The 23,282-nt window shown below is 38.6% G+C and overlaps 1 protein-coding gene across 10 annotated transcripts in view; it reads right to left on the reverse strand.

Moving 5' to 3' along the window:
* Nucleotides 1-23,282, reverse strand: part of KMT2C (lysine methyltransferase 2C) — a 201,583-nt gene that overhangs the window by 21,480 nt on the left and 156,821 nt on the right. For 9 of the 10 annotated variants that reach the window (XM_074899892.1, XM_074899899.1, XM_074899900.1 and 6 more), the window contains 16 exons: nt 22,206-22,310; nt 21,807-21,854; nt 20,529-20,666; nt 20,321-20,353; nt 20,119-20,238; nt 17,913-18,051; nt 17,447-17,661; nt 17,261-17,334; nt 14,482-14,664; nt 11,935-13,824; nt 10,529-10,854; nt 7,874-9,696; nt 6,412-6,523; nt 5,353-5,431; nt 5,171-5,234; nt 2,896-3,128 (listed from right to left, as the gene is read on the reverse strand). In XM_074899892.1, coding sequence (XP_074755993.1) covers nt 2,896-3,128; nt 5,171-5,234; nt 5,353-5,431; nt 6,412-6,523; nt 7,874-9,696; nt 10,529-10,854; nt 11,935-13,824; nt 14,482-14,664; nt 17,261-17,334; nt 17,447-17,661; nt 17,913-18,051; nt 20,119-20,238; nt 20,321-20,353; nt 20,529-20,666; nt 21,807-21,854; nt 22,206-22,310 — 5,582 coding nt within the window. The remainder of the gene's footprint in view (nt 1-2,895; nt 3,129-5,170; nt 5,235-5,352; nt 5,432-6,411; nt 6,524-7,873; nt 9,697-10,528; nt 10,855-11,934; nt 13,825-14,481; nt 14,665-17,260; nt 17,335-17,446; nt 17,662-17,912; nt 18,052-20,118; nt 20,239-20,320; nt 20,354-20,528; nt 20,667-21,806; nt 21,855-22,205; nt 22,311-23,282) is intronic. The other variant, XM_074899897.1, reaches the window with a different exon arrangement.

A 23,282-nucleotide genomic window follows, 5' to 3' on the forward strand; every position in this document is an offset into this window, starting at 1 on the left:
AAGGCTAAACAGCCATTATTTAATTAGAAATACTATTCATCCCCAAATTTTAGAAAAAATAACGTGCCTCAAAGTTCTTATTACATGCCAAGACTGCACTGTGTTAGAGAATATACAAACCTAAAAGTGATCCTTGTCCTACAGATCTTATCATCCATGCACAGGATAATAATAGTTGAGAACAGACAGGAAAAAGGAAACAGAGAGATGGATGATCTTCACACATCAGCAGAAAAATTTAAAAGATCTAATTGAAAAGTTTTCAGGAAAACAGAGAGGTAGCTTCCCGTTTATTCACAGGCAGATGCTCAAACCATACAGCAGATGAAAATGGCAACTGCTGCTTGAAAGTTTTAAATTTTAGGAAGAAAATAAACTCAACTTTGACATGAAAAGTTAAGCCTAGTAATTGATTTTTAAGGCAAGCAGAGGAAGTCAGTGGAAGGATACAACAATGTCAACTGGACAAGAAAAAGCATTTCAGAAACATAACAGATACCTAACTGCCCCACTCTCTTAAAAATTAAAAGGGCTTGTAATCCATTGTTTAATAATACATACATTATAGAAAATCTCTCTTTCACTTCTACTCATTAGATTATGACTTCCACAACTTCCATTTGCTGTTTGTACTGACAGAAGTCCATAACATAATTAAAAATGTTTGACAGGACTCTCCTTTATCTGGGGCAAAGGACAAGCCAGGGGGCTCAGGATTAAAGAGGTATTATAGGACACACTCCAGAATGGTGGACAGATGCACCCAAAAGGCTATTTGCACACTAATCTCAGGTGCAAGATGATTTTTGAACTCTGGCTTGACACTGACACCTCCAGATAAACTGTGCCACTGCATAAAGCCACCAACTGGATCAATATGCACTGCACAGACCAGTGCTCTAGGACTTCTTCGAGGGTATACAGCACCATGTTGGCTTTGTTTGCCTTTGCAATGAGACATCCAAACCACTATGCCCTCCCAGGATCCGCAGTGGCAGACCAACCACGTGACTGTCCTTGGAATTAGTTGAGATCTCAAAGGACCAGCACAGACTACACCCAGCTGGATCTGAGCCAACCTGCACAGATTGACCCGGTGATTTGAAGAGGGCAGGGGAGAACAAGGCAGAGCTTATTAGCACAGGCACAGTGCCACACCAAAGCACTTAAACTGCCCTGGCTGCAGAGACAATATGGCAGTGTCTGCATGGCTCTGTGCCTGAGCTAATAACCCTGTCAGACATAAGCTTGTGCTGCACAGTCAGCTCCAGTCTTTCTGTGCCTGTGTCCAGGACCAGCAATCCACGGGGATTTGAGAGCTCTTTTCTCTATATGTACATATATACACTTCGCCCTTTTCAAAAACTAACAGGAGCTGGATTACAAAAAAAGTACTTGATCTGATTTGAAAGAATGGTGAATTGCTTCAAATAGAAGGTCCTTAAAAATATGCTTTAATAAAACCTTATTTAAGCTCCTACTAGGTATGTAACAAAGTGCTGTTTAGGATGTGAATGTCTGGTCTAAATCAGTGGTTGAAGGGGAGTGAAGGGCATTTACCAGCAGTATATGAAACTTAAGTTTTAAAATGAAAAATAGAAGAACCTTAATTATGGGGCACTAAAGGAATCTGCCAGCAATGCCACGATCAGCAGCTGTTACTTCAACATAACTCCACTGTAAGACCAGACTGACACATGCATGATAAAGATGGGTTAAAGTTTTTTGCATTTATTCTACCTGTCATTCATTGTGGAAGGGAAAAAAAGAAAAAGGAAGAAATGATGCAGGCACAATTTATCTGCTCCATCTCTCTTCCACAGAGTGAAAAGACAAGCCAAGTAATATTCCATCCAGTGCATACTTGGACTTGAAGCAACAAAAGAGCAAGAACTCAAGGGTCAGATATCACTTAGGACTTCATTCCTGGCAGCCTCCTGCCAATTTTCCCCTTCATATTAATAAAGGAAAATTCTAAAGCATTTTCATGTTCAGCAGGTCTAGTTCATCTTGAAAATCATGCCAGATAATTTATAAACAATGTCTTGCAGAACACAGCATTCAATACTGCTGGCAAAAACACGTATTTATCAAAGCTATCACTGGTTTAACTTTAACCTCACTTACTATAACCACAGTTAGAAGATGTAGCAAGCTAAATTCCAACTGAATACAAAGAAAGAAAAACAAAACCTAGTGAAAGTGGTTGCACATTGGAACAGGGGCCCAGAGAGGCTGGGAAATCTCTACCCTTGGAGACTTACAAAACTTGACTGTCAAGGTGCTGAGCAACCCGATTCAACTGTGAAGCTAGTTCTGCTTTGATCAGTAGACTAGGTGATCTCCACGTATCTCTTTGACCTGTATTATTCCATGATACAATAACAGCTAACACATACTGATGATCAGTGTCTAGGATCTAGACTGATCATAAAACTAGACTAACACTAAAGATACAATGAAAAGAGACTTTCAAACAGTAACATTTAACTGGCATATAACCAAGAGGTTCTGATTATGTAAGGACACCTGAAAAGGAGTGAGTTATTCAATCCTGAAACAAAGCCCTACCTACTAAGCCTTTCCTCTGAATCTTTGATTTTTGCTTTTCACGGTGCTAGGAACTCTGCTGCAAGTCATTTTGTCAAGCAATTTCCCTTCTTCCTGAAGTATTAAAACAGCTTTTCATCATAATGTTTGCCATAGCATATTCTCCTACAACTCCAGTGCCACCAGCAACCCAGTGTAATGCTGTTACACACACAAAATATGATAGGGAGTGGCTCCCTTTGAATAAGCTCCACCGTAAGCATTTCAACTCGTCTTTTAGGAGATTTAAAGGAAATTTAAATTATATTAATATTAAGGCGATCAGTTTAGATTCCAGATGATTACCTGTTCTAGCTGTTTCTGGACCATACTTTGCTGCTCGGTAACATGTTTAAGCTGTTCTGCATCTTCTTCTGGGAACTCACGGCCAGCTTTCTTGGCTGTACGCTGTTTTGCTGAGAGTGCCTTTTTTGATTTTCTGTGTGCTCCAATTTGCTCCTCAAGGTACTTCTGTTGCATTTGAAGAAGTTGTTGTGTTTCTTGCAGCCATTCTTCATATTGCTTTCTTTGTGAATCATCTAGAGAGAAGGGAAATTAAGTACGATATGAGCTCATCCTGGGGGTGGGCTCATCCTTTCAGAGATGAAGTTTAACCATCCGGTTCCCCCCTTATTTTAAGAAACTACTGGTCAAGTTCAGCCAAATCTGACAGAAGATTAGGTATCTCAAGAGATATTAAGCTCTTAGAGTGATCTGAGTAAAGGAGACAGAGATTCAAACTACTGCATCTATTGAGAGCAAGCAGTTTTAGCGTAGTCCCTTAATTTCAAGAGACACCAGCTTGCTGTCTGGCCAGTAAATGTGCACTTGCTATCCAGTGAACAAACATAGCTTTGAAAGCAGCTACAGAATCTGGTGGTACCCTGCTCTGCCACACAAGACCTCTGGAAGTACTAAGGTAGAGGGAGTAAGGACACAAATTTACAGGAAACATTAATTTCTCATCAACCTCATTAATTCTGGTGTTTGAAGCAGAGTTTTGTACATATAAAATTTATTACTACTTCTATAAAGAAAATTTGAATTATAAACATCTATCAAATATTCATGAAAGGACAGAAAGATATTGTCTTTGTAAAAATAACTTTGTCAGTCCTCCACACAGGGTGTTCAGCACCAGTGCCTTTTCCTCCTCACAAACAAATGCACTCTCATTTAGACTGTAACTGAGACATTATTTTTTTTGCAAATGAGAAATGCTCATTTGCTATGAACAGTCCATTGCTCTCAGATGTTTTTCTCGAGGCAAAACAATTATGTCTGATAATGCTTGATCTGCCCTAAGCCCAGAAGGCAAGAGAGAAGCTTTGGTGATGGTATCAGCAGTCTCCTGATCGCATTGTGACAATGAGCTGGGCAACGAGGAATATTGCATGGATCTTCCCTTAAAGAAAATTTAATAAAGATACCTACACAACAGTGTGGCTTCAATATAACCATGTCTTTCTTGTGCTCTAGCCCCTACCACCTTCTACTTTACCAGTCACTGTGGTAGCAACAGCCATTGACTCCAATGGCTCAGCTAAATCAATTCAGAGAGTCTACAGTCTTGAGGGGTGCTCATTCTTTCAATGATAAATTCTGCGAAACTAATCACATAACCTGAAGGGACAATTGAGTAGAAATGATAATGAGTAAGTGCAGATGGGAGCAACATGAAAATGCAAATGAAAGCAATGAAATATTAACAAGTTCCAGGTAAGAATAACTACTACTGAAATGAGAAACAGATTTTCTCAAGTGCTCAGAACCACACCTCCCCAACCAGAGCGAGGCCACCGCTGAGTGCCATGTCAAATCTCACCAGAAATTCATAGAGATAATATTGCAAAAGCTCCTTATTGCATACTCAGTGCTGCTACTCCAGTTTCTGGATAAGGTGAAGGCATTTACTTCTGTTCCTTATTCATAAATATCAAGTAAAGTTTTTTCAGCAATAGAAACACTTCTGTACATGTGGTCTCCCTCTCCCAGCATATGCTCAGTTTTAATTTTGGCTAATAAATCTTTCTTAGCATAGAACTAGGATTTAGTCTCTATGATCACAGAGATCTAGGACAACCAGAAACAAGGAATGCAAAATACTGGTGCTATATATTTCTGCTTTCAACAACTGTGGTTCCCAGCCAGTCCTGCTTAACCAATGCCTCAAAAACTTTTATTGGTATTTGTTAAATGGCCATGATGCTGCACAAAACTTTTTGCTTCTGAAATAAAAAACCTCCCATCAATATAGACTGTTGTTCTCACTGAGCTCAGAATATTACAACAACAGGTTGTAAAAGACAAGGTTTTTGACATGGCAGTCTGTCAGTTAATAGATTACTATTCTCACACAAATCCAAATAATGCTAATTTTCTATTTGCTCTGTTTCCCTCTTTCCTTATAGTGTTTGAGGACAGCTTCTCGAAAAAACATTAATAGCATTTACTATGCATCCCTTTATTAGTTGGTATTATAATGATGAAATGACTCAATTTTAAAAGGATGAGTTTTTGAGAGACAGGAATCTGTAGAATGAAACATCAACATACAATAATTTATTAAAACTGTACTTACTGACAAAACCAGGACCAAAATTGGGAGGATTAGGTCTAGAAATCTGAGGTGTCAAACTTCCGTCCTATAAATTTCAGTAAAACATACAGACAAGGATATTAAATCAAGATTCAATTAAACCTCCCCAAACTGGTTATCATTATTAAACACTTTTGTTTAACTCCCTTGTCACTTTATATTACCTGTGTAATTGCCTGCTGCATATGATTTTGGCCTTCACTGGTCTGAGCCCCTGGCACTGGCTGACCCATAAAGGGAAACCTATTGATATATAAACAGAAAGCGAAATAAAAAAACTAGTGGGTATTTTAGGGAAGAGACAACCTTTTGTGTTACACTAAACTTACACACAGTATCCAAATATTTTGTATACATTTACTTGAACCTCTGTACCAAACTTTTTCAGCATCTGGAGAGTATTAGTTCTTGTTTGATGCTACAACTTTGCCCTTGGTTGAAATGATTGTATTTTACACTTTCCAGAGAGATGAAGTAAACATGATGTACTGTGCTAAAACAATGAAGACTCACCAAAAAAAGGTATCTACTTGTATTTTAGTACATTATGATATAAAAAACCACCCCAATTTAAAAGATTTAGCTATCATGGTCACCAGCCCTGTCAACTAGAGTTGGATAACCTCTGGTAAGCCACATATTAACATATAACACTGAAGTATGTGTTCATATACTACACACTGTTTTAAGGGTCACATAAAAAGAAAAGGTGCAGATCCTTTCTGGCCCATAGACACCCCACCTGTGGTAAAGGCAGCCACAGTGTGATGCCTGCACAGTTCATAGCTCCTTTTGTCCTCAGAATGCATCTGAAGAGGATGAAAATTCCATTACTTGGGCTAAATCTTAATTATATTTAGCATTCAATGATATGCTGCAACATGGAAGTTTAACTGTTACATGGCCATCAACAGTTTTCAAACACAATGCATGGGAAATGTGCCATTATATAATCAGTAAGTGGGAAAACAAGAAAAGCATCAACAGTGAAGCTGTACTGACCAATGACATTACAACTGGAACACGTCTGATGCGTTCTAATACTTTTTGTAGTTTCTACTGCCACACTGGTTTTATTCTTGGGAGATAATCTTGTATTAGCATGGACTATGAACTACATGACAGAAAGATCTTTTTCCACTTTTAAATTTTTTCAGTTCCCGTGCTCTATCATTTCCTTTTACATATTGTAGCCCTAAAGAACAGTATCAAGTGTTGCCTACCTGTTCATAACCATTGGTGGCATCCCCATGTTACTCTGTGCCATGACTTTATTGATCCCCTTAAGAGCTACCATTTTTGCTTTCATTATGGGATCAGTAATTGCATCAAAGTCTATAAAAGAAAAACAGTAAAAGTGAATTACATAGCTGAACATAAGTTATTAACTGGAACCAACTTGTATAGACCTGGTTCATGCATAAATAATCAGTAAAACAACATAATTTACTATTATTTCACATTACTTGTCCTCTCCACTTCAAAATTAATGGTTAATATGTAGTTTCATATATCCTCTAAGGAGAGTTACTCCAGCAGCAACTGTTCTTTGCTTTCAGCCACAACATACAAAGAAAAGCAGGTCATCTGAGAAGAGGTCTAAACAGAATTTGGCCTGTGATTCAACAGATTAATAAATTCTATTTATAGGTTTAAGAATTAGGAATAAGAGTTGTTTCTGTGAGTTCAGTTGGCAAAACTGACATACCACCACTAATGTACTAGGAAAACAGTTTAGTTGCTCCGTAGTTACCAGTAGCACTACACGCAGAAAGGCACACACCCCATACAGCATCTGAGAAGACCATAAACATGGTGAACTCTGCCTTTTTGCTGTCTCTCCTGTTAGATGCCTCACACAGAGCAGGATAAATAGGAATATAAAACGGTTGAGGTTGGAAGGGACCTCTGGAGGTCATCTTAGCCACCTAGGGTGGCTACAGCACATTCTAGCCACACTACAAATGTGGAACTGTGACTTAGGAGGTAGGTTAAATTTGTCTTTTGAACAAACAGCCTTGATGGCCAGTGTTATTACAACTAATACATTTCTCAAAATTTCACATTTCATTAATAACAATTAAATGATAGTGATGGTTTTGATCTGAATGCTCAAACTGCTATGTTATATTAAACAGGAAATGACAGTCTCTCTTGATCACTTCTAGTACAGCAGAATTATTTGTGATGTTTCTGGGCCTTGCCTAGATTGTGAGTTAGTAATACAAGCTTTTGATGATCCCTTTCCTTGAGACACACTAAACACTGAAAAACAATGTAATAAACCAACCATAAACAGAAAATTGATAGACCAACTATCCAAAGGTCAGCTACTGCACTTGATCATTTGTTTACAAAGGGTGCATTTACTATCTATCACATAGGAGAATCTAAAGTATAAAGAAAATATGCAACAGAGCTGATGTCAGGAAAATGAGCAGTAACACAGAGTTACCCTGATCCTGGTTATGTCAACAGGATCCTTGCCAGAGAGTTCAGAATTCCATCTGCATGCTCAATTTCCATACTCCCATTTTGTACCTTCTAGGCAGGTTGGTTTTTGTTATGCTATCTTCAAGCTCCATGTATCTACCTGCTTCTTTCAGTGCTATGGATTATTTAACTATTTACTGTTGCATTTTAAAAAAAATAACCAGGACACAAACAAATAGATCACCCACGTACCAATATTGGGGAAAAATGGCTCTGAACGTTGGCGAATCATGGCCTGCATCTGTCGTTGCTGCTGCTGCTCCTGTCTTTCCTGATCCAAAAGGTCCTGCAGAAGAAGTGGCTGTTCCTCTAGCAGAAGCGGTCTCTCTCGATTTTGTTGTTGAGCTAATGGTTGAGGGAGCATTATCTGTTGGGGACCAGATATGCCACTAGGACCCGGACGGTTTGTTACAGCCACAGTTTGATTAGATGTCTGTCCTGTCCCAAAGTTATGATTAGATGTTTGACCCTGAATAAATCCTGGATTTGGTGACCCTTGAGAAAAATTATGGTTCATTCGTGGAACCATGGTTAAATTTGAATTTAAAGTGTTTTCCAAGATCTGTCCACCAGGTGTCATTAGTGTTTGTGGAATACCTGATGCATGGTTCATTTGTGTTGTTGGCAAAGTCTGAGATGGAGATCCTAGAGTCCTTGCTTCAGCATTATCTGAGCTTTCATTAGCCAGCAAACTTGAGAGGACTGGGGTGGACCCAGAAATACTACAGGAACTTACTGCTCCTTGAACAGGCAGTGGAGCAGATCCCTGAGCATCTGGACTAGGCACAGTTGTTTCTTGATTAGGAACAGTAGTAGTTTTGTCAGGGAATTCTGGGTTAGCAGGCTGTGCAGGAGCCTTTTCTCCATCCTTCAACTCCACTTCAGCAGCCTGTTGAGTACTTGTGGATTCAGCACTTCCATCACTTTTTTCGTTTTCATTTCTCTTTTCCTCCTGAGTGTTTGGGGAAAGTACTTCTGTTTTAATTTCATTTTCTGTAGTGGATTTCTCCTGTGGAGGCTGGGTCTCTGGAGTGGAAACAGTTCTATCACCTTGTTCTTTCTGTTTTGGTTCTTCTGTCTTGCCCTGGATATCTAGTTTGTCATCAATGGGGACACTAAGGTCTAGTTCTTCATTAAACATTCCTTTCTTATCCCCCACATCAAGGTCTGGGTCTGTGTATGCAATTATATCAAATTCCCCAGATCTTAGAAGATCATCGAGGTGAGGATCATTGGTTTCCAAATTATCTAAAGTGTCCAGTTCATCTCCTTTCCCATCCTCTGTGTCTAGATTCAAATTTTCCAGATCCTCATCATCTAAATCCTTGACTTCAACCCCGTCAAGGTCTTTCACATCCAAATCTTTTACAGCAGGATCATCAGGATCAAGCTTTTCTTCTAGACCATCACTTGGCTGGTTGGGAATCTGTAAATTTGCAGATTCATCACTTGGTGCAGATGTAGACAAAGATGGTCCTGGGAATGCATCAGCAACTGGTGGATGACTTAGAGAACGTATTACAAGTGCAGGTGGGTTGTCAGGATTGATTTGATCCTGCTGGGATTGTGACACATGCTCCAAACTTGTAGACATCTGCAACTGGTTAGGCATACCTTGAGAATTATGTCTCAGTGGTTCTGGCTGTCTCGGGCCTGGAAACTCCTGCCTGGGTATAAACCCTGCATGTCGTTGATGTTGTGCTGCTGCATCCATAACATTTGCAGCAGAAGGATTAAAAGGCAATCTTGGCCTCCCATCAGGAGCTCTGTGACGTAACTCGATAAATGCCTGACCCAATATATTGTGCTGCTGAACTGGAATTCCCTGTGGAGCAAAATGTTGAGAGATCCCAGATGTATTATTTATTTGTGCATTGTTCACCGGCCGGGGCATATCAATAGACAGTGATCTTCTCAGCTGTGGTGGAACTCCAGGGCGTTGCATTGGTTGCTGAGGACTGAGGAAACGTTCTTGACCTGATGGTGGACCATGGCCACCTCCTGGAAACCCATACCTAAAATGAAGAATGAAAGACTAAATAACCGCCTAGTCTGGCATATTTGACTAAATAACTATTCACCAAAATGCTTTACATGACACATTCATTAAGATATTTAAATAAATATTTTGACTAATTATGCTTACATTTAAATTAGCTTTATGACAATAAAATAATTGCTTTAATTATGTTTAATAAACAACCTGTTTTCAATTCCAATTATAATAATGGATAGAAAACTGACAGTAAGAACTACCTTAGTAAATAAACTACATGTTAATGCAACTCAGTGTAAAAAATAATATGGTGTGGCTTTAGAAATTACTGAAATAAATACCAAATATTGAAAATCATAATTCCTGAGATGACAATGGATGAAAACTGGTATCCATTTTACATCATAGCATTCACTGTAAATATGGCACAGAAGCTGACATTTGATTACATGTTTATTATAAACGAAAACAATAATATTACATTTGCTCATTATTAAGACATCAAAGCTAAAGTCAGACCTTTCACTTTTTTTAAAAAAGACAGAAATGCCCCAAAACCATGGGTGACAAGACATTTTGAGTCATGTAACCTTCATGACTATTACAATTTCTCCATTGCTACTTCTGATTAATTCCCAATAAATGACAAGTGAAAACAGTGTTAGTGTAAAATGCATTCTAATGTTACAGATACTTACAGGAAAACTCACTGTACATACTGACTTAAGGAAGATTACCAGCTACTGTAGTCAGTGCAGATTTTCATCAATGAAAACCCCTTTATCTAACAATTTATGTAAATGTAGAACTACCCCTGTAATATCCTGGTTTTAAGAGATCAAAGAGCTTACCTAAGACCATGAGGTCTCATCCCCATAGCATTCATATCACCTGGAAACTGGGGTCTGTTGAACTGCCCATCAGCAGGAAATGGTCCACGTTGATCTTTTGGGTATACGGTGAACCGTGGCCCACCTGGAGGCACAACAGAGGACCGAATATTCCCAGGATACGGAGGAGGAGGGCGGTTAAAAATCTGGTTTAAGTTGTCTTGCTGCCAATGCTGAAGAGGAGTTGCATGGGTAGGAGCTGCTGCATCCTGCAAGGCTTTTTCCTGACGAACAGCATTCTTTTTCTGCTGCTGTTGCTGTAGAATAATTTCACGTAATTTCTGGCGCTGTTTAAAAAAAAAATAAATTGTGCTTGACACTGCAATTGACATATTTTGAAGTGTTACACTCTGCTAGGTTAAGCCTTTTGAAGGAAACAAATTTTTCATTTGCTACAGGTTAAGCCTTTTGGAGGAAAAAAATTCTTCAATTGTTACAGAAAAATATTATAAACTACCATAATAATCTCAGAAATTAGAAGAGGGATCAAACAGTGCAAGATGCTGATAACACAACTTAATCTCCAGACCTCTTCTTGAAGTGGTCTTTTTATCAATTTACATTTTATCCATTAATATGCAAGCAACTCTCCTTCCTTTTTTCTATTCCAATAACGCAGGCCCTTTTACCACAAGAAAAAGTGTATTTTGAGGGAGAACGGTGACTAGAGGTCCACTCAAGAAAATTCAACAAGAGGTTTACCCCAAAGCTGTAGAATCTCCTCTGACTCTCTAAGATAAATACTACCATTTTTTCCACTAAATCCACTTCCCACTGCTCCTTCCAAACAAAAGACTGAGCAGCTGTCCACAAGCTGAATGTAATTCAGCAAGAGCTGTTTGCCAAACCTTCACTGATAAAAACCTGGAGTGAATGTGCCTCAAGAACTGCAGTGACCAATGGTAGCATTCACCTCAACATGTCTGCCAACTGAAAAGTTAGATGTCCAGCCTGAGATCTTCACCTATACTCCCTTTTTGGTCAGTGAGCAAGTCACTGGACAATCAGTTCTACATCTCATTTACTATAGGATAGAATTAACTGTCCTTTCAAGGTGTATTTTATTTCTCGCACTGTAGATAAAAGAGCTATTACAGACCAATCATCTACATCTTCAGTGACTTCAAAGATGTCTTTTGCTTCCTTTTTGGATCTTGTCCAAACTCCTTAAAAATTACTGATGTTTCTATATTCTATATATTGTGGTTCTATCCAGGAGGACCAAATTAACCTAGAAAAGCGAATGAAAATAATTCTACATTACACAGCAATGTTTAATGGCAAGAAACTTCAAATATTAACAAGAATGGGGGAAATTCTTCTACTTATAAAATTCTAATACCATCAGTATTAGACTTTATTCTCACCTGTCTTAGCTTCTCAGTATCTGCTTGAGACATATTCATGGTATTCTGTGTATCTGTTACTCCTGTAGTGGGTGCCGGGCCAGGAACTTGTGAAACTTTGGGAAACTGTTGTCCTTGAGAACTCAGTGGAGAATTTCCAGATGCACTGAAGTTGCCCTCAGATCCAGGCCGTGGCTGTTCAGTGGCATCATGGGCCAGCTGTCCAGTTCCAAAAGATTCTGGCTGAGGTCTTGGAGTCATTGGTGGTTGATCATATGGGTCACGTGCTGGAGCAGCTGGACCATGGCTAAATGAATCTGTTATTGCAGGTCCTGCAGGTCTGGGAGTTTGAGAACATGGATCTGATGGCCTGACAAAAGTGCCCTGCAACCTGTTCTGTGGTGTCTGCAGGAAAGGATCTCTATTTGGTATTAGTCCTGGTCTTGTCACTGCAGGTCTGTTAAAGCTCTCTGGAATCCCTGGCCTTGGAGTTGCTGGTTGCTGAGAATAAGGATCATTAAGAACTGGCCTTGGTGTTCCAGGAGGTTGGGCATATGGATCAGAATGTCTCTGATTTGCTGGGGACTGAGTAAATAAATCTGCTGGCTGAGCAGGTCTTGGTGTTGGTGGTTGCTGCATATATGGGTCCACTGTGGTGGGCCGAGGAGTTCCTGGAGGTTGGGCATAGGGATCAGCAACTGGCCGAGGAGTACCTGGAGGCTGGGAGTAAGGGTCCTGAGAAGCTGGCCTTGAAATGGGTCCAGATGGCGGGAAAGAATCACTCTGTTGTCGTACTATCCGGGGTGGATGGGCAAAAGTCTCCTTTATTGCAGGATGGGGAGTCAGGGGAGGCTGGCTGTATGGATCATTAGGCTGGTTATGGGAAAAGTTATCCACTGGCCTTGGTGTCAAAGCGGGCCTTTCATATGGATCAACAGCAACACGCCTTGGTGTAGCTGGCATCGATGCATAAGGATCTTGTGGGGACTGAGGTGGGCGCAAAGGAGTTTTAAAAGGTCCAGGGCTACCATCAACAGGAGTAGGAGTAGGAGTAGGAGTCAACGGTGGCCGTGCATACGCATCAGCAGAAGTTACTCTCTGTCTCTGAAATGTATCTGTTCTAGGAGCCGGCTTAGTAAACGGATCACTGCTTCCAGCTGTTAAAGGAACCTTCCCTGACTGTTCCATAACTATGGGTGATCTTGGGACCCCCAACGGTTTGGAGAACTGCTCCGATGCTATGACAGGCCTGGGTGTGTCTGGTGGCTTTGCATAGGGATCACTGCTACCAGGAGATGAAGAACATGAATCCCTGACAGGTGAAGGCCTGCTTCCTGATGGTTCAGTTACCTGAACAGGCCTAGATATGGATGACTGTGGTGCGCAGGTATCTAATGGTGCAATGGTATTCCTTCTAACAAAGTTTTGGTTAATGGGTGCTGGTCTAGGTGTTCCCACCATTTTAGCATACGGATCCATTGGAGAAGGAGGTCTTGTGTTTGTGGAACCTGGAGAAAACATCTGTTGTGATGATGTCTGAGGAGTCTGAGTCTGAGACAGTGAATCATGTACTGGGATTCGGGTGGGAGTAGGGGGTGGAGCTTGTGGTTTTAGGAACACATCATCTGAGGATGCTGATGTAGGTGTAGCAGGTAGCTGCTGCTTTGTAAATAGATCCTTATGGAATGTCTGTTGTGCAGGAGACATGCTTCCATTGCCAGTCTGTGGCGTTAAGGGGCTCTGGATCCCACTGCTAGGTGTGTCTGAGCCAGACTGGTTCAGAAGCTGTTGTGAACCAAACTGCTGCTGCTGCTGTTGCTGCTGCTGTTGTTGTTGCTGCTCATTTTTCACTTGTTCAAGCTTCTGAGTGGCTTCTATTTTGGCTTGCTGCTTACTCTTTTGACGCATTTGCTGTTTTAAAATTATGAGTAAAAAGGGTACACTTCTAAGATCAGGGTATACAAAAATCTTTCTGATGACTGAATCTATAATTAAAACTTTTGGACACATCAAAGATCAATTATAAATAACTGCAAATTGCAAATTTTAAATGCAATGGGAGCAGAGGGTCTAGCTATTTGTAAAGTTCAATTACCTTGACATGCCCCTTGATTGCCTGGGAAGAAGCATTTCCCAGTTGCCTCAAGAGCAGCACTGCTTTCCAACCTAATACTCTGAAGACGGAAGGTTACTGACACATGCAGCACTGATACGAGGCATAATGGCTCACATTATGAGAGACAACCACCCCAATTTGAAGCAGCAGTCTGCAGGACAAGGTTACTGCAATATAGGGTATATAAAAACAAACTACTGCACTAGACTGCCATACAGAGAAAGAATAACCTATTCTCTAATAGGCAGGATGTAAGAGTCAAAGTCTTAAACCACAGTTTTCTAACATTTACAAGCAGCTTCTCTTCTGACAGCATGTTTTCTTCCTGTGCAGAATGGCTGACCTTATACTCTTCTACAAAGAAATATTAAAACTGATTTTATTAAAACAGATTCCAACAATGCAATACAAAGCTGGTAGAAAAATAAGAAAACATCCTAAATGTAACATACCTGTCTGAACTTCCATTCCTGCTCATGTTCTGATTCCCTCTGTTTTAATGGATCTTTAAAGAGGTCAGAGTCGATGCGTGAGCTAGGATCAATGCTATCCTGTTGCTGCTGCCTTTTCATGGAATCATTTGACATCTGTACTTTATTGATGCGCAAAGCAGCTCTATTATCTCTGGCTTTTTGCTGGGAAAAGATTAAAAAAAATGCAGTTAGCCTTATTTCCTTCTGCTAAGTGTGAACACTGCATCTGTTATTCCCACAAACTATCACCAAATTATTTGTGCATCCTGTTTTAATCACACACATGCTTGTCAAAACTAAATTATGCTCTTCAAAAGGAATTCCAGACTGAAAATACTTCATCTCTATAGAAATTCTGCATATAACATACATGGAAAGAACTAAGGCACTATTAGCTGCAGAGGTTTTCTATACATTGGGAGTGCCTGTTCAGGTACTGTGCTGTGCCAAAAAAGCATGAATCCCACCAGTTTACCTTTCAAATCACATATTGATGTGGTCTGCAATCTGAAGACATGAGCACAGCAGATGATGGTTGGATCAATAAAGGCCACTAATGTGGAGAACTTCAATGACAAGAAAAATACAGTCTACTCCATTAAATAACCTCTATAGATCTCAGTCGGTGTTAAGTTAGCAGTATAAACATAGGATATGGGCTTATGGATCAGGAAAAATTGGATAGAAGAACAGCAATTCCTCTTCAATGAGGCATTTTACAGCCATACTGACACTTTAAAGCATCTAATGGAAGTTTCAAAGAGTCTGTTTTACCATCAATCTAGGATGTGAATCCTTTCCTGAATCAAACCCTCACATCTTCGTTTTCACAATTCTATTTGGAGTTGTCAAGTTGGGGTTGCCTAGCAGGAAAGGCTTTAATCCTTCCCTCCCCTCCAACAATGAAACAGTGACATGGATGAGAGCACCATGACAGCAGCATGAAAATTAGTGTAATTTTCCCCTATAAGTGATGGGATTGCACATACTATGGAAAGTAAAAAGCCTACAGTGAAAATTTACTAACACTCTTCTCAATTTAATTTCTAAGGTAGCCTTTATTCAATCCCCACAGAGTGCAAGTCCTCAGGAGAGGTATCACAGCAGCTCCCTTGCATGCACAATGCCAGGAACACTAGCAACAGCTGAATGGCAAGAGTACATGGACTGTAACTTCTGTAAGGAAATAACTGCTTCTTGCTATGTAAATACTCATGTGTGCATGTGTGTGCACGTGCATGCACCTTCTTCCCGAACATGAAAAAAATAATTTTTTCAGCTGCTTTTTGAACATCCAGCAGGAGAAGAGGACTGCATTTGTTAAGAACAACGAAAAATAAAAAAAATCAGTAATAGAAATAGTTGTAAAGTGATGCATGCCTGGACAAAAAACCCACCCATGTAGGTGGACAGTATCTTACAAATACTACACAGAAGCAATCGCCAAGATTAAATATAGCATGGACAAGATGACACAGAGGTCCAGAGACACTGAAGTTACAGGCCTGAATGAAAAACAGTAATGATGATGCCTCAGTGATACAGAAAAGACAATAGAGAATTATTCTTTCAAGTGTAAAGGGGTTCAGAAAGATCGAGAACTCCACTTCCAGCATTTAGTCTGGGGTAATGTTTTATCCTCTAAAAGGTGTCAGAGAGATAAGGGGATTTTTTAATTTGGACAGTGGGAGATGATGTTGACACTGTTAAGCTCTGAATCATCAACATGCATGGGAATCAGATTTGCTTACTAACTGGACTATATTAAAAAAAAGTGCAGGTGGCAGGAGGCTAAGAGACTGAAAACATAACCCTGCGAAATCCACAGAAATCTATAAAAGTGAGAACGATCACCCAATTGCTGTTGTGAAGACACAGAAAAAATGAGAACCAGGAGAGAATGGAGATGTGACATGAAATTAAAGAAAAGTACATTTGCTAACAGTGGCTGTGAAGGTCAAAAAGAATAAATAATTAGGTTTTGAGATTTGGATGTGGACAGCCTTCAACAAGAAGTTTCAACAAAGCATAAAAGTCACCCTTTTAATGGCAGAAGTTTTACAGAACGCAATCAATGACCATGTAACTCCAGATATCTACTACAAATCTGTGTGTTCGCTTGACTTAGATGTGAAGAAGGTGAGTGTTTTTGGAGAGAAAAATGGAATCCTTCACACTCCCTGCAACACGGAAGATATTAAAAGAGTTTCCGCCGCAGAGCAATAGAAGAGAGTAAGTAGTGAAGGGGAGCAGTAAGGCAAGAACACAGGAGTAGAAGAAAATGAATAAAGTAGGGACGTGAGCACTTATGCCTCTGGAATGGTTAGTTTAACAGGTGAGACTTCAGTAACTCTAATGGGGCAAAAAAGAAGACTAGTGAGAAGGGAAGATGGAAAGAGAGCAAAGTCACATAATGATGTTATTACTCTTCTGAAGAATCTGGCAAGATCCTGTACAGAAAGAGACAGAGCAAATAAGACTTGCGGCATGCATCAAATGTAGCAAAGAGCAGTGGGAACCACAAATGTTCTCATCTCAGCTGATGTCTTTAGATTGCACAATACTAATAGAGTTCATTCCAAGACTGAAAAGCAAAGAATAGAGGTAAAAGTATTCAGAGTTAAAAGGGAATTCTTGCAGTAAGTGAACTTTCACTAACCCTAGAACTTAATTTAGTTAAAAAAAACAAAATGAAAACCTTATAGATTAAATATATGCTTGCTGGAAGTATGCAAATGCAGGTGGTAATTGTTCTTACCACATATGGAGCCCTCTCCTGTGAGCTTGCCTTCCTCCACAGTTTAGCAATCTGTTTCACTCTTGTAGCCCAGTCTGCAATCAAAAAATGCATTAATACACAAGGCTTCGATAAGTCTGTTTTACATTCTTTCAAATCAAGATGCATAAATTTCTACAAAGTAACTTTATGCAGTAAATCACTCACCTGGGAATTCCTCCTTCAGGTTAGGAAAGTTGATATTTGTATAGAGAACAGGTGCTACTGTTGCCATTTCACCCAAAGCTTCTTCTTTTTCCCACTTAAGAGTGCTTCTTTGAGCATTGGACATTGTATCTCCCTCACCTTCCAAAGGTGGAGCAGATGGTGCCCATGAGCTGTTCGGATCACTTACCATTGGATTGAACGCTGGATTCTTATCCCTGACAAATCAGAAAAGGGTTTTGTTTTATAGATAGATTGCTCTCAATATACATAAAAAGACACCAACAAACAACAATTAGCAAAGTACTTATTCTGTTTGCTATTTCAGTAGTGAACAGGCTGCAAGAATACAGAAGTTTTTGTAGTGGCTGTCAAGAACTAAATAACATCACAGTATTAGCAACACCACCACCTCCCAAGCGACAAATGCTAAACCATAGATATTTTTTTTTTTCCCATCTTGACTTACCTGGTATCAGCATATGGTTGCTGTGTAATGGGAGAGAAAGTGCCCAGTCCACCTGCAGCAGCCAAAGCTGTATGAGGGAGATGAGGGTTAGGACCAATCAGACCATTCATAAGGGGGACTCTTGGAAATGCATTCTCTCCTGGAAGGAAGAAGTTTAAATTACTGTTTTAAAGGGTGACGACTTTTAAGGTACAGGTAGAAGTTTCCAGTGAAAACATGACGTCTCACCTGACAAATACTAATTGCTTTAAGATTTTAAAGCAGTTTACATTGCTTCCCTACAAGCTTAAGGATTCTCTTCTACTATATGACATCCCTGCACAGATTTTTTTTTTCCTTATCCGAAAAATCAAGTTTTTAAAAAATGGATTTCCAAAACTTCCGCAGTAGCCCATGCTATGGTACTTGATACTAGGTATATTCTAGGTATATACTAGGTATATTCTTAAAGGGTAAAGGTCTGTCATATCCAGATCCAAGCAGCAAGCATGGAGAAGGTTATTTTCAGTCCTTGCAGAATTATCACTAGCCACCTGAATTAAACATTTCCTCTTCTGAGACTTTCTGAGCAGTGTACCAAAGTAAGCCTCATTATCTACTAACTCCCTAATTTGTAACCAATGAAACAGATAAATCTAGTCAAATGAGCACCAACATTTTCTAATTACATGTCCAGCCTAGTAGTACGAAGGCAGAAAATTTTATTTATTTGATTACAAATGTGGCACAGGCAGATTCATTCCAGCAGATGGTATTTGCAGATGTTCTTACACAGAATTAACACTGCCCTTTGAATCCCTGTCATTTAAGTGTGATTATAACTCTTGTCCCCATATTTTCTTAAAGGCACAGAAGTAGCTCAAGGAATTAGATGCATCTGTAGGATGACACTGATTCATTCTCTCATGCTTTAGGATACTGTCTTCTGATCTACAGGTTACATACACTATGCAGAAAGTATAGTTTGGATGAAAGTAACTCAGTATTTAAGAGAACGTGCTTTATTATAGCTGCTAAATAGATAGCATACAGTAACTGTGAAGACGTGGCAAACAAACAGGATGGAGAGTCAGGCCTCTGGTTTGCACTGTAGAATCACGTGTCTTTATGAGAAGAGAGCATTAATTTTATTCGAAATTGCTCAAATTTCATGCAAGCTTCCCCATTACTGAACCACTTATCTCACAGAAACATGTGGATCATTACACCATAACTGAACCAAATTATAAATCTAAAACTTTGTAATTGTGGCAGTTCCCACAGGGAGAAGTTAAACAATCTTACAGAGCTCAAATGCTGAAGTTATCTCCAAGTACTCCAGTAACTGGGAAACAGGCAATGATATCTATATTATCTTTTGCTTTAAATCACCTCATTATTTGCTTTAAAGTCTTGCCTTTCTGAGACTTTTTGAAGTCTTTCCTTTCCATGGAAATTTATCCATCTAGGAAACCAATAATTTTCCTTCTTATGATTAATTCACCGATGAAATCAATTTGCATACTACTTTTTGTAGTACCAGTATAGCAGAATGGGCACTCTTTACATGAGCTCAGGGAAAATTCACTAGAGGTGATGTCTGATGAGAAACAAGTGCATTTAATTATGCTCATATATACTGCTTAAAAAAAAAAAAAAGCTTTACTAGTAACAACAATAAATAAAACCAATCTGCCCCTTGCTTTCAATATAAGAGCAAGAATATGCTGAATTAACTCATGATAATTTTAGTAGTAACAAAGAAAAATTATAATCTCCCAGATACATTTCAAAATTACTTAGCCTTCTCTCTATTATTTAGGTAGGACCAGCTGAATTCTTAAACTGAATTCTTAAAGGAAATTAAGACTCAGTAAATCACTTTTATACACTCTTTCCTTACCCTTGAAGAGGTACTTAAAAGTATTTAAAAGAATAAAATCACAGCCTAATTTCAAAACTATGAAGGTGTCAGCTAAAAGAAAAGCTCCAATATGTCAGAAAAATCTAAAATGAATGTCCTTTTCTATTAGCAATATTTAGGTGCACCTTAATCACATACCCCCTTCAGAACAGTTTTAGAATAGTATTTCATAAATTAACAATGGCAGATTCGACAAATTAACAGTAGCAGAAAGTAAGGAGTGTCCTACTTTCACATCAGTATTTAAAAGATGCACAATTCTCCTGATCAGGCTGCTGTTTTTAAAGTAACAAAGAAACATACCTTGACTGTGCAGAGACATAAGTTGTGGTGGAGGTGGAGGCTGTGGCAAAGGAGCTGGTTGTGTGGTTGCTGGACTTAATACAGCTGTGAACAGATCTTCAACATCCTTTCCTCCTAGCTCTGCAAAAACACTGTGCATGAGTTGGCTGGCATTGTTTACAAACTGTATTCTATAAAAGACAACAAAGATTAGAACACGTACCTGGGATTTTGTACAGTTTGCCAAGAATAGCACCTGGACAAAGTAAATACAACACAGAATGAATAATCATCAAAAGATGCAATGAAATTAATTCTGCAACCAAGTCCAAATAGGTATGTTACAATACACAGATAAGCAATTTGAGAAAAATAGAGAAGATATTTACTTAAGTTTTCTATAAGACCAAGACCAAGGACAAAAAAATTACCATCTGTGACCATTTTGTCTAGTTCTGGACTTAGGATTCCATCCAACTGTTCTTCACTCAGCGGCCGTGAACTCTGGTTGACATTTGACTGAGGCAGAGAAGAAGGATCATCAGAGATGGGACCAATATCCAATCCAGCTGAAGGAAGAATAATATTAAATTAGACATAAATAGTAAAATTTATTGGTATAGAATAAAGAGCACAACCTTTTTCTCCCTAGAGCTGAGCTGTCAACTAAACCAAGACTTTCTAAGATGTGAAAGGCAAGGCAAAATAAGACATTCATTAGAAAAAGTAACCAAAACTGCCCACTATTTACCACCAGTTTACTGTATTGTTTGAGGGATGTCAATTGAATAGAATGCAACTGGAATAATGGGAAATAAAGGCTACTGAGTTTAGGTACAGAATGTTTTTGAGTGTATAGTTCTCAGTGTATAGTTCCACTATAACTGTTTTTCACATTTTAAAAACAATCACACTGGTAGACAATATAATTCTTTCTCAGATACCTTAAGGTTCACCCCATATGTTCTTACAGTATTACATTAAATATCTACTGAAGTGCTGTTGAAGTGCAGTCAATATCAAACAAGTCATAGCAGTTTCTGTATCAAACACAACTAGTGAGTTACATCAAAGTGATTTGCTGGTACTGAGAAAACATAACTTACTACATGCTTTACAAGTCAATAAATCTCTCAAATGAGAAAGACTTTTGAAAAAAAAGAACTACACACTTCAGTATTTAAAACATATTTCTGTATTAGATACCAAATATAAACAAATTTAAAATAATGAAACATGCCGTTCTACTTATTGTCAACCTGTGTTTTACATAAAGTGATGAATCATCATCCATTGGAAACAAAGACTGATGCTGACTGCTTTATTCATGCTTTAATATACTCACATTGTTAAAATGCTTTTAATTTACAGAAGATACCACTATGATAAAAACTACACACTACTACTAGAAGTAATATTAAAATTAACAGTGTCAACAAGAAAATGCGTGGTTTTGTATCATGAAACACAGGAACTCAGAAAGGTTTTTAAAAGCTGTAAGCAAAACTTTATGTAGTACTCTTATATGGAGAGTGCAGAGTTTATAGGTTGTGTTAGACTCAAACACCACAGAAAGAGTAGAAAATGAAAGCATGAATTAGTGACACAGTAAAGGAGTACTAATTTCTACACATGCAGTTCTTTCAGCTAAAACCACTAGGAAAGATAACTACTTCTAACCATGGATCATCCACTGTTTAGTTTCTTACCAAATGGGGAGGGTGAGTTCTCAACCTGGAAAGTGCATAAATCAAGACCTACAGGACCCAAACCAGATAAAATGGATGATTATAACACGAAAACAAAAAAAAAGTAAAGAAAAAGCTGCATGCTGAAAAAAGCTACGCAGGTATGATAGACAACGGCAGCTACATTTTATTCTCTCTTTAGCAGCAAAGCAAAGAGCCAAGTAAAACAAAATGTTGAAAAGGTTGGGGATTTTTTTTGGTAGGAGACAATAAAATCATCTCAAACCAAGGTATTCTTAAGATAAGAAAATTGTATCTGAAATCACCTAGCATAACCTATAGATATAAAACAAAGACATCTATAAAAAAGAAAAAAAAAAAAGAAAACAAATACCGGAGAGACCTTATAAACATACATACCCGAATGATCTCCAGACTTTACCAAATCATCAGAAAGTATTCCAAGAATATCATCATCAGTATTTAAGACCTCAGAAAGATCAGCTAAAGGATCATCAGTGCTACCTGTGTAAAAGGCAATAAATAAAATCAACCAGTCATGGCATTTATACATGACTCTGATGACATACTATAGCTTGAGCTATAAACTCAAACACAGACTAGAAGGCTATAAGGGCCTTCTATAGTGTGTTATGTACTGCAAGTCATTCTGGGGTGAGACACTGTGCTGACTAGCATCCCCTCTGAGCCAGTACTACAGCCATCTTCACAGGCTTACGTTGTTCAGTATTTTCTCCAATACAATACAGTAAAAGTGATAATGTAATCAGTCATGTGGAAGAAAGCCTGAATGATTTTAGGAGGAAAAAAACCAAGACCTAGGTGAGAACTTGCACCCTCTAAGACACAAAGGCCTATGAATGTAAGTCAACAAACAGGTTTTGTAAAGGACACAGCTCACAGCAAATCAACAGGAAATATTTAAAAAAAAAACCCCAAAACATAAGAAAGTGATGAGTTACTTCTTTTACCACCCCTATCTTTCTTACCACTACAGGGCTGCCAGTTACTACACCCTGATAAGGAAGTAAAATGTAAGAATAAGACACAGTAGTAAGTAAATGGAAATTGGAGATGCTATTTTTAAGATCAGAAGAAATCCTGAAGTGAGAACAGCCAGAGGTAGAAATGTCATGTTTGTTTGTCATCTAGGAAAAACTGGCCTGGTCCTAGGAACATTAATAAATTCTGGATATGATTATCTTCTTAACATCAAATTCATTAGAGAGAAATTACTCCAAATGGCCCATCTGGTTTTATTAACTAGCTTTTTAGGATTATTACAGATGTGCAACATTTTAAGAAAATTGTTTGACAAATAAAAAAAAGTTGAGAAAAATATTTTTCAGAAGCAGTGCAGACTATCATGACTACACAAGCAATCATTGCCAGACCAATACAACATGAGATGGTAAATGTGCATATAATTAAACAGAGAAAAAGGGTTAATACAAATCATAAAATGTACAATGTGGA

This window comes from Athene noctua, chromosome 2 (genome assembly GCF_965140245.1).
Source record: "Athene noctua chromosome 2, bAthNoc1.hap1.1, whole genome shotgun sequence".
Classification (NCBI taxonomy): Eukaryota; Metazoa; Chordata; class Aves; order Strigiformes; family Strigidae; genus Athene; species Athene noctua.